The 12,333-nt window shown below is 46.3% G+C and overlaps 1 protein-coding gene across 4 annotated transcripts in view; it reads right to left on the bottom strand.

The window, feature by feature from the left end:
* Positions 1–10,668, bottom strand: part of ZDHHC18 (zinc finger DHHC-type palmitoyltransferase 18) — a 93,099-nt gene extending 82,431 nt beyond the window's left edge. For 2 of the 4 annotated variants that reach the window (XR_011201464.1, XR_011201465.1), the window contains exons 1-2: positions 10,322–10,668; positions 23–183 (exon numbers count right to left, since the gene is read on the bottom strand). Coding sequence is in view for 2 of the 4 variants with exons in the window: in XM_069224054.1 (XP_069080155.1) it covers positions 23–183; positions 10,322–10,536 (376 nt within the window). In the remaining 2 variants the exon portion in view is untranslated. The remainder of the gene's footprint in view (positions 1–22; positions 184–10,321) is intronic. The other 2 variants (XM_069224054.1, XM_069224055.1) reach the window with 1 other exon arrangement.
* Between the last annotated feature and the right edge of the window lie 1,665 nt (positions 10,669–12,333).

The raw sequence follows: 12,333 nt of genomic DNA, 5'->3' as shown, positions 1-12,333 counted from the left end.
GGAAAAAATGAACCAGCCTTACCTATCTGCTTTTCTAAGTCTGCTGCCTCACATGGAGTGGCTCTGGGCAAGATCCCTGGATCACTGAAGCTGGTGCGTAGCAGCGAACTGATGACAAAGAAGAAGAGGATTCCTCCAATGATAGGTATAGCAAGTGTCAAATGGTGGGTCAGGAAAGGACAACTGCAAACAGAAGCCACATGTAATCAGTTACCACTGAGAAGCTGCACCCAGTGGTCCAATAAGGCCACCATCTAAACAGAGAAGTATGGGGCACAGTGACAATACGGAACAATCATTTTGTTCTGTGTTGCCTGCCCTAGGCTATGAAACCAGATCCAGTTGTTCTGGATAAAGAAACCCCGCCCATGCAATGTGGCATTCTTAATCAACAGCTTCCTACCCCACCCTGTTACGATGATACAAACAGGGCAGATTCAACCTCCATTTGAGTATCATAGATGGAGAGCACGGGTACCCAGATATCAAAAATACCTTCGGATAAACCTGTGTGAATTACATGGATTGGTGTCTATTATTGTTCCGTACTGTCACTGTGCCACTGTACCTGAGTTTCGATGCGTTAATTATTGAAGGTTTCAAGGTGTGCCACCTGTTCCTCTTTATCTCTCACTGTGATCATATTATATCAATAAGGTCACTGCAAAATTATCAGAATAAGATGCTAGCTGTTCTAGTTCCTTCATCCCAAACATTACTCCATCTGGCCAAATCGCCTTACTTTACAATCCCTGCCAGCAACTCAGCCAGTTTCTAAGCAACTCTTCTATTACTCCAGCAATGCAGCTTTCTTTAGACGGTGATTGTTATTCTACAGTCCCAACTGCTAAATTTTGATGCACACAAAGAAAAAATCTGAGTTCCTGAAACAAATTAATTATTTAATTTATATTGGAAATCTCCCAAAGGACCCAATACTCCACAATGGGCAAGCCTAGTAGAAAAAAGAAAATGGACAGAGTTGGAGCTAGAGACTCTATGTAGAGATAACTGCAGGGACCTGGGAACACCCGAACTCTCACACACGGGATTTTGGGGAAAGAAGTGGGGGGGGGGGGGGGGGGGGTTGAAGAATCGAACTTACCTTATGACCTTTCAATGCCCACAGACTTGATGAGGATACAGTTCTCGGTGCAATCCCAACAACAGCCAGAGTCCCAACAGAGGAGACCCCGGCGCAAACCTAGCTCCCAAAGTAACATCCATGCTCCCTCTGGAATCTATATCCTGGGCACACATGCTGGCCCTGCTCTTGCACCAGGGGGTGGAATATGCCCCACTACAGAAACTCACTTCACCATGGAACGGTTTAGCATGCTATGAGACAAGAGCTGCTCACCCCTCCAAGCCTCCTTCCCGCCAGCCCATATATTCGACTAAGTATATACCACCATCCTAGCCCGAGGTAGAACAGCTGGGGCTGCAATAATCGGACCCTCATGATCTGTTTCAAGTTGTTTCTGTTATAACATACTGTGCAATGCTAGATGTCTGTAAACTGCATGTAAAATGCAATCAAATCAAATGAAAAAAAAAAAAGAAATCTAAATTATCCCGGGTAAACTGTTCCACGAAGACTGGAGCCCATAATCTACAACCTCCCTATTGGCCAAGTATACCAACAGAGGAATGATCATGATCAAATGGGTGGCAGAGAAGCACGGAGGTAGGGGCTAGGGATTCCATCTTTTTTTTCCAGAAAAACACCTAATTCAGTGCTCGCGGTTAAAACCTGCTTCCAGAACACAACAATGCCCATTCAAAACCCAGCTGCTCCTTTTCTAATGTTTATGTACTTCGGATCAAACCTTCAAACCCTGCATTCCTAAAAAAAACTCACATCTTCTCAAACGTGACCAGGATTAAATCTTTCAGCTCCTATGCACAATACATCACAGACTCTACACATACAATTCCCTTCTAAAGACACATCAAGGCAACAAGCTACCCTTTGCCAAAACCACAATCTCCAAGACAACTTGCAACACAGAGAAGGGCGGGAAAAAAATAAAAATAATAAACCACCCCACAAACTCTGCTCCACACTGCACTTGACCTCTAATCCAGAACAACTTTGGACCCTTGTCTATACTTAGGAGCAACTTGAAGCATTTAACCAAGAGACATACTGCACTCTAGATGCAGCGGCACCCGTGAAATAGATCAGAGGTAGGCCCACCAAACAATTATCCCTATAGTACTTCAGAGAGCAGGGAACCTTTATATAAATGGTGTAAAGAAACTGGGCCAGCTCATTCCCACTAACTGGTAAACCATGCCATAAACGCAACGTAGCTAAAGAACAATGTAGAAAAACACCCATCAAAACTCGCTCTTTCTGTGACCTACACATCATTAATAAAGGCCTCCATAATACTGCACTGAAAGAACGTGTGCACAGACAGACAAGCATTACCCTCTCTATTTTTTTAATTTTAACTTTAACAGCAAAATCTCTAACAAGACCATAGCAACAGAATCCCAGCTGCCTGCTCAACAATCCCAAGCGGATACTACCTCCATCTTTTCAATCATTCAGCCATCGCACTCCACTCAAGGCAAGCACGCCTGTTGTAAGTCAAATGCACTACTGCTCCACGCATGTCTGTAAGCCAAGAACCCTTGTTGTCTGTGGTATTACCACTGATAGCAAGGTTATAAATTTGCTCTTTACCATATTGCCCACCCCCAAAACTTGAAAATACACCGACACAATAAAATATCTAATAAATCACATTCTAAAGAACCGTTAGATCCTTCAAATTGGATCCAGCCAAAATGTCCAAGAAAAGCAGCGACTCTACAGTTAGTTCAGATACACAATACATCTTATGTCTTTCAAGAAGCCAGTGAAACACAAAAGTTTGAGATATGTTTTTAAAAGTCAGTCCTCACCTTAGATTTCCACTGACCTATGTACAAACGTTACTATGATTAATGGTTATCTGTAAACACACTCCGATTGTTGTAGCTATATTACAAACAATGTGAACTTCTTATATTTAAATCCATGAATCACTTGGCTTTGATCTAATCCCAAACATAAATCGCAGATTCACAGTCACTGACCGTTCACAGCATGCACCCCCAGCGCCCTACTGCAGTTCAACCAGAAAACATTTATACGCAGCCTTCCAGATGGGAATCATTTATAGCCCAATCACCAAGAGTTTACATATCGGAATTCAATGCCCGAAAACCACATGGATTACAGAAAAACGTTCGCCATAGTCTCCAAGCTTTTGGGTACCAGCGGAATATGAAGACTGACCTACAAATGATCAATCGTTTTTGGACTACAAAAATGTTATAATGACTCGTAGCTATAAGACTTTCGCTGGGCCAAGTCAGCACTTCACGGAGTCTTACTAACATCGAAAAAATGGTAATGCAGAACACACTTCTTCCGATCACAATGGTACAAACGGAATGAGGTCAGTGTCAGCTTTGAAATGCTTGCATTGGAAATCACTTAAACACGGAAAGATGCTTGTAAAGAAATGGCTTCCTGTTGCAGTTACCCCCCACTTTTTGCCTTGATACTGATGCTGACTTGACTGAGAAGTGTGCTGGGACCCTGCTAACCAGGCCCCAGCACCAGTGTTCTTTCACCTAAAATGTACCATTGTTTCCACAATTGGCACAACCCTGGCACCTAGGTAAGTCCCTTGTAACTGGTACCCCTGGTACCAAGGGCCCTGATGCCAGGGAAGGTCTCTAAGGGCTGCAGCATGTCTTATGCCACCCTAGGGACCCCTCACTCAGCACAGACACACTGCTTGCCAGCTTGTGTGTGCTGGTGGGGAGAAAATGACTAAGTCGACATGGCACTCCCCTCAGGGTGCCATGCCAACCTCCCACTGCCTGTGGCATAGGTAAGTCACCCCTCTAGTAGGCCTTACAGCCCTAAGGCAGGGTACACTATACCACAGGTGAGGGCATATGTGCATGAGCACTATGCCACTACAGTGTCTAAGCAAAACCTTAGACATTGTAAGTGCAGGGTAGCCATAAGAGTATATGGGCTCGGAGTCTGTCAAAAACGAACTCCACAGCTCCATAATGGCTACACTGAATACTGGGAAGTTTAGTACCAAACTTCTCAGAATAATAAACCCACACTGATGCCAGTGTTGGATTTATTAAAAAATGCACACAGAGTGCATCTTAGAGATGCCCCCTGTATTTTACCCAATTGTTCAGTGCAGGACTGACTGGTCTGTGCCAGCCTGCTGCTGAGAGACGAGTTTCTGACCTCATGCGGTGAGAGCCTTTGTGCTCTCTGAGGACAGAAACAAAGCCTGCTCTGGGTGGAGGTGCTTCACACCTCCCCCCTGCAGGAACTGTAACACCTAACAGTGAGCTTCAAAGGCTCAAGCTTCGTGTTACAATGCCCCAGGGCACTCCAGCTAGTGGAGATGCCCGCCCCCTGGACACAGCCCCCACTTTTGGCGGCAAGTCCAGGAGAAATAATGAGAATAACAAGGAGTCGTCACTGGCCAGTCAGGACAGCCCCTAAGGTGTCCTGAGGTGACTCTGACTTTTAGAAATCCTCCATCTTGTAGAAGGAGGATTCCCCCAATAGGGATAGGAATGCGACCCCCTCCCCTTGGGAGGAGGCACAAAGAGGGTGTACCCACCCTCAGGGCTAGTAGCCATTGGCTACTAACCCCCCAGACCTAAACATGCCCTTAAATTTAGTATTTAAGGGCTCCCCTGAACCTAAGAATTTAGATTCCTAAAACTACAAGAAGAAGAAGACTGCCGAGCTGAAAAACCCCTGCAGAGGAAGAACAGAAGACACCAACTGCTTTGGCCCCAGACCTACCGGCCTGTCTCCTGCCTTCCAAAGAACCCTGCTCCAGCGACGCTTTCCAAGGGACCAGCGACCTCTGAATCTTCTGAGGACTGCCCTGCTTCAAGAAAGACAAGAAACTCCTGAGGACAGCGGCACTGCTCCAAAAGAACTGCAACTTTGTTTCAAGGAGCAGATTTAAAGATCCCTGCAACTCCCCGCAAGAAGCGTGAGACTTGCAACACTGCACCCGGCGACCCCGACTCGACTGGTGGAGAACCAACACCTCAGGGAGGACCCTCCGGCGACTCCGAGACCGTGAGTAACCAAAGTTGTCCCCCCTGAGCCCCCACAGCGACGCCTGCAGAGGGAATCCCGAGGCTCCCCCTGACCGCGACTGCCTGAACTCCATTTCCCGACGGCTGGAAAAGACCCTGCACCCGCAGCCCCCAGCACCTAAAGGAACGGAACTCCTGTGCAGGAGTGACCCCCAGGAGGCCGTCTCCCTTGCCCAGGTGGTGGCTACCCCGAGGAGCCCCCCCCTTGCCTGCCTGCACCGCTGAAGAGATCCCTTGATCTCTCATTGAAATCTACAGAGAACCCGACGCTTGTTTGCACACTGCACCCGGCCGCCCCCGCGCTGCTGAGGGTGTACTTTCTGTGTGGACTCGTGTCCCCCCCGGTGCCCTACAAAACCCCCCTGGTCTGCCCTCCGAAGACACGGGTACTTACCTGCTGGCAGACCGGAACCGGGGCACCCCCTTTTCTCCATTGAAGCCTATGCGTTTTGGGCACCTCTTTGACCTCTGCACCTGACCGGCCCTGAGCTGCTGGTGTGGTAACTTTGGGGTTGCTCTGAACCCCCAACGGTGGGCTACCTTGGACCCAAACCTGAGACTTGTAAGTGATTTACTTACCTGACAAAACTAACAAAAACTTACCTCCCCCAGGAACTGTGAAAATTGCACTAAGTGTCCACGTTTAAAACAGCTTATTGTGTTTTATGTAAAAAGTATACATGCTAATGTAATGATTCAAAGTTCCTAAAGTACTTACCTGCAATACCTTTCAAATGAGATATTACATGTAGAATTTGAACCTGTGGTTCTTAAAATAAACTAAGAAAATATATTTTTCTATAACAAAACCTATTCGCTGGATTTGTCTCTGAGTGTGTGTTCCTCATTTATTGCCTGTGTGTATGTACAACAAATGCTTAACACTACTCCTTTGATAAGCCTACTGCTCGACCACACTACCACAAAATAGAGCATTAGTATTATCTCTCTTTGCCACTATCTTACCTCTAAGGGGAACCCTTGGACTCTGTGCATACTATTCCTTACTTTGAAATAGTGCATACAGAGCCAACTTCCTACAATGCTCGAAAGTCCACACAAACTGGAGCTTAAGTTTACATAAACACATTTTAAAATAATTTCAAATAATACACATTCTATAAACAAAGGATCAACAAAACAGTGTACAGACTTCTAGGAAAGAAAGCTAATTTCATCCACCGCCTTATGCCCAACTAACGTGGTGAGGTTGGGAGGAAAAAACACATTAATAATCTGACAGCAAGCAGAGATGTTCAGGCTTAATATATTTAAGACTTCAAAAAAAATAAAACATGAATGTCTTCAATCATGTAATTTCCTTATTCACCATCTCCCAGAACTTAACCAACTCTCTTCAAACACACACATTAACACATTCATCACTTACGTCAATTATAATCAATCACTCACTGCTCTCCGCCTTTGAATCTTTTAAGAGCCCGTTGCCTACTTCGTCTAGGCCCCACAGCCTTGCAGATGGCAGCAGGATGCAGTCAGGTTCACTAATCCTATACAAAGTACTGTTCAGAGACACGTCTAGTTTATCTCCATAGCACACCCTATTCTCCCGCAGCACACTCTAAATGTATGTTGCTTCACATTCTCTTGAGAATCTTTGCCTACTCCATTTTCCGGCTCCTCTTTGCACCTTTTGGCTCCCAAACACTAATACCCAGCAACTAAACTAGTAACTCCCAATCCCAATTGCCATAAATTACACGTTTTGTCTTCTTTCTACCTCCCTCACACCCTGTCACCTCAAGAGCCCGGTTTTTCCAAAGTACTAAAATTCACAAGGGCTCACAAATGATGGTTGTAAGGGGGGTCTAAAAGCATTACAAGGGCCAGGAAAACGCTTTAAGTACTTAAAAAGCAACCATCATAACTAGACAGACTAATATCCACATCACCTCCATCCACAATGTAGTTGATTTCTATTTAGGAAATGGCAGCATTAGATGCTGTGACACATTGGGGCATATTTATACTCCGTTTGCGCCGAATTAGCGTCGTTTTTTTCGGCGCAAATTCGGCGCAAAACTAACGCCATATTTATACTTTGGCGCTAGACGCGTCTAGCGCCAAAGTATGAGTAAAGAGCGTCATTTTTTAGCGTGAACGCCTTCCTTGCGTTAATGAGATGCAAGGTAGGCGTTCCCGTCCAAAAAAATGACTGCGACGCAAATGCGTCGTATTTATACTCCCAGGCAAAAATCACGCCCGGGAGTTGGCGGGGCAGAAAACCCTGCATTTGCGCCACTTTTTAACGCCTGGGTCAGGGCAGGCGTTAAGGGACCTGTGGGCTCAAAATGAGCCCACAGCTGCCCTCCCATGCCCCCAGGGACCCCCCCTGCCACCCTTGCCCACCCCAGGAGGACACCCAAGGATGGAGGGACCCACCCCAGGGACATTCAGGTAAGTATAAATATTTTTTTTTTTCTATATTTTTTTGTGGCATAGGGGGGCCTGATTTGTGCCCCCCTACATGCCTCAATGCCCAATGACCATGCCCAGGGGACATAAGTCCCCTGGGCATGGCCATTGGGCAAGGGGGCATGACTCCTGTCTTTACTAAGACAGGAGTCATGTAAATGGCGTCTGGGCGTCGTTTAAAATGGCACAAATCGGGTTAAGACGATTTTTTAGCGTCAACCTGACTTGCGCCATTTTTAAGACGCCCTAACGCCATTTTTCCCTACACCGGCGCTGCCTGGTGTACGTGTTTTTTTTCCACGCACACCAGGCAGCGCCGGTCTGCTTGCGCCGGCTAACGCCATTCAATAAATACGGCGCCCGCATGGCGCTTCAGAATGGCGTTAGCCGGCGCAAAAATTTTTGACGCTAAACTGCGTTAGCGCAGTTTAGCGTCAAAAAGTATAAATACGGGCCACAAAGCGAAGCACCAACCATGCATGCTGATCGTAGTTGGCAACTGACCTTTTGAATGGGTTAGTCTAACATCTAGCACCAGTTAGCACACCTGACTGTAAACAGTTGTGTTCTGTTTACAGGGAATGGGGCACTAGACAGTTTGCCCATCGCCAACAGTGAATGTCACTGTCATGATGAGTCCAGCCACAAAAGGTTAAGCCACAAGTCTTTAATGATAAAAAAACATCCACCGAGATCATCACAGGCTCCTTCCTCACTGCTCCTTCGCCAACTGCCCGCTCCAGAATTCCTTCGTCCTCTCCATTCTAATCTCTGACACCATCAGTCAGAGATCGTAAACCACAACAGTAAGCTTGTAAACCTTAGACAAAAAGTTTGATCTTCCATTCTTCACCCACTGAATACAGCGGATACTCCTACTCGCAACGGATACATTTCAGCCACTATCATCATTAGTTGCGCTCACCTACCGTAAATTCACCACCTACTTAAGTCCCGTGTCTTCATCTACACTACATCTTCACTACATTTAATCCAGAACGTAAACCCTACAAGGTTCAAATAAACAAGCAGAACAACTAGGGTGGCCAACTTTCCATTGCCACTTCGCAGGGCACCCGGCACGCGTTGCACAAAGACATCACCACGAACGGTTTGTCCGGCACAGGAGGACTACGCTTCACACTTCACAGAGCACACGCTTCTGGGCTCATTCCATAAACCCCTCATCTAAACAAGACCAACTAAAAAGAAACTTGACAGGATATTGAGCTCATCTGAATAACGTGCAATTACTTTGTTGTCGTGTATTTGGGTTCGAGAAAGAATTTTAAATGTCTACAATGCCTCAAGAGACTAAGAATACTACACGGTCTCAATAAGTTAAAACTAGATTAACAGTAACAGAAAGAACAGATGCAGTGCCCTTCTGGCATAATTTTCAATTGTAGTCAAATAACTTGAATCAACCAAAGGACGTAACTAACAGAAGGAGTTGGAGCAAAAAAAGCTATCAAGTCAGAGTTTTTATAATGCAATCATCAACAGGTGTAATGAGAAGATTGGGAGCGAGTTCATAACTATTACATAGGCAAAATCAATTAAAAAAATAACAAGAAACAGGAGTGGGTTACTGAATGGATAGAAAAACTGGACTTGATGGTTAGTACCTGTAAGTAGAAAACATTGTTTAGTCTCAGTTCAATTCACCAAAATCCAATATGGTAGTAAATGTAACTTTGGAGCAGGTAACCGTTTGCTGCAGTCGTGTGCACGATACGATAACAAACTGGCTCATCTGATACAAAATGTCCTTGTGCCTCTGCCCACCAATCTTACAATATGCGAACACTTGGAGACTTGATTTAACAGAAAAAATTAACATCAAAAGCATATTCTAGTACAGGCCTCCAGCATGATTTCATTCATATGCGTTGGGGTTGTTAAAAGCAGGTAGCCCCTTTCTTTTATTAACATATCTACAGCTGACTGTTAATACAGCTGCATCGTGCAGGATTCCTCCTGTGCCACAGGTCTTCTCTCCTAGCCACTGATGCTCATTCCGGGCTAAAAAAAAGTGACAATGACAGGCCACGGCAAAGTGTACGGGGCTAAAAAAAAAAAAGTGGCACAGGCAGGCCACGGTAACTTGTACCGGTGGGCAGCTCAAATACTCTACTCCTGGCTTATCGCACGAATGGCCCAAATAGCACAACGCTTAAGGTCCGCAACAGCTCAGTGTGTGTGAATAGACAAACCAGGCATAAAAGAGAGCTACTGACTGAATGGTTCCGATTGTTCGCCCGACAGTGTGGCATGATGCTCGTTATGACATAGCGTGGTGAGTGAAAATGCTTATGGGTATTGTATCCATGCAGCTGATCAACTAACCATATAACTACTACTACCAGCGTCCTCTCGTTGGCCGCCAGAGCCGCGCCCACCTCCCCTAGTTTCCTTGGTGCTTCCAATCCTCACCGTCCTTCCTCCTACACTATTATTCCCACTCTCTTATACCATTGCACCCTTCTCTCATACATACACTCCCAACCACGCATATCCTTTTTAATCGATGTCTTCCTTCTTCACACTCCGACCTTCTGTCTCTATTCTTCTCCCACTGCCCCGGGAACCTGGTGTGTACTTATATAGCGCTTACAACCCCTGGAGAGGAGTTTTATTTGTCCCTCTTTCTCTTCCTATGTACCCCTTCCCTACTTTCTCGCCCACAGACTGTCCCATCCCCGACCCAACCATCACCCTTGACACTCACTCGAAGACGAAGAAGAGGCCACTTGTGCTTAGGATCAGCCCGAGCGTCAGCGCGAAGACCCCGCTGTGCCGGGCCAGCATCAGCCGCCCCCCGCAGTAGAAACGATTGCGGCCGGGGAACACCTCCCATTTCCGGCGAAGAGGGGGAGCAGGGCCGGGAGGCGTGGGAGCTCCGGGGGTCACCCCCGAAATTTGCCGGTACTCGCAGTCCTTCATTCCGGGCCCGAAGCCCGGCCTGACTCCTTCCTTCCGCCCTCGGCTACTCTGAAGCCCGGCCGAGGGCAGCGTCACCCAGCGCCCGGGCCCGGAACTGCTGCCGCCTGGGTCACTCTGCGCACGCGCCCTGAGGCGGGCGGGCGGGCGCTACGGACAACACTGCGCAGACGCAAAGGACAGGCGCACAACTGTAGTAGCATTGCTTACCCGCATGGGCATTACGCATAAATTCTGGCCAGACTCCATGAAGAAAAAAAAAAAAAAGGCTCTTCGTGAAGTGAAGCACTGCGCAAATGCGCTGGAGGGAACGTTTACAAGAGGAGCTGCGTCCCAGGGGAAAACAGGCGGTTAACAATAAATGCACGTGCATCTATCTACAAGAAAGGCGAACGAAAAACTTTTTGAAAAGGCGTTCAGTCTGGGAAAGTTTAATGGGAAGGAGGAGCGGTAATAATTCTGTTTCAGAACCGGAGTTTTCAGATTTTGCTTCTCTTTCTTTACTACTTTATTACAGCACCATTGTAAATTCCTAACTGGACTTTTCTTGCCACTTAAATTGAAACTGAAAAATAAAACAGTTGACATAAGCGAGCCGATTCAAAGCACCATGAGCACAGAAAGAAAAATAAGTTAGCTTGCAAATATATTGGCAATCGCACAATTATCCATGTAACGGGCAGTCTGCAAGGCGATAAAACCACCCCTAGGAGGGATAAACGTAAAGCATTTACCAATGATAAAGGATTTTTGAAAGGCAAGCCCATGAACAAGTGTGTGTGATGGGCGTGCAGTGGTCGTGGTTAAAAGCCCACAATACTTACAACAGGTCACAGCACTTGTGCGCTCAACCTAAACAACATATTTAACTATATTACCCAGTAGAGAGTGCTCCCATCTGAGCCTATCTCCACCAATCAGGTCTCAGCCAGCCTAATAAATGATAACCACTTGTCCTATTACGCGGAGCAAGATGCGCCGAATCAACGTAATCATTCGACCAACAATGACAAACGCTTCATCGGTGTGGAGCGGTTGCCAGCCGGAGTATCAGAAACCTCTACAGACACTAAAGAACAAGGCCTTACGGACAGCATCAGGTGCTTTTAGCTCCACAAGAACAGTAGACCTCCACAGATATCTAGGCGTTGGGATATCCATCTCTGCAAACTCAACGAGAAATTCTACAAAGGACTAGACCAAAAGGAAAAAACTTTCTGTCATTTCTACAAACCCATTTGACTTCTATTTGTGGCCCTTCATAGTGCTGACCATGTGAACCAACTTCACGTGTGACAAAGTGTCACAAATCATAAAACAAAAAAAAACAGCAACTTAAAAAGTCCAAATGAATAATGAGTAATGAGGCTACAGCTTGGTATCCAAAACACACTACTGTCAGAAAAAATCTGACAAGCCAGAGAAGATGAAAGACGCCTGCTCTTTCTCTGCTGCTGTGCAGTCAGCTGAGTATTTATTCCCATTCCTTACAGTATTGCTGTCCTGTAATTTGCAGTGTGGTGCACCTGTCCTCTTAAAGGGTGATCGCTTGAATCGTGTTCCCTGTTTATAACCACTTTATTTTCAACAGGGTCTTGGGAGATAGAGTTTTCTTGCATGGCTGTGCAGTGGGAGCAGAGGAGTGTTGAGGCCGCGCTCACCCAGTTCACTCTCCCTTTTCATTGCGGCGCACATGAGGTTTCTCACACCTATTTTGAATAGCTTAGGAGTGATTGTGGAGACCCGTTCCTTATCTCCTACTCCTTCCATCCGGCCCCATTCCTCTGTACTACTCCTCTC

Source organism: Pleurodeles waltl, chromosome 3_1 (assembly GCF_031143425.1).
Source record: "Pleurodeles waltl isolate 20211129_DDA chromosome 3_1, aPleWal1.hap1.20221129, whole genome shotgun sequence".
Lineage (NCBI taxonomy): Eukaryota > Metazoa > Chordata > Amphibia > Caudata > Salamandridae > Pleurodeles > Pleurodeles waltl.
The sequence above is the reverse complement of the archived record's forward strand: the minus strand, read 5'-3'. Positions and strand labels throughout refer to the sequence as shown.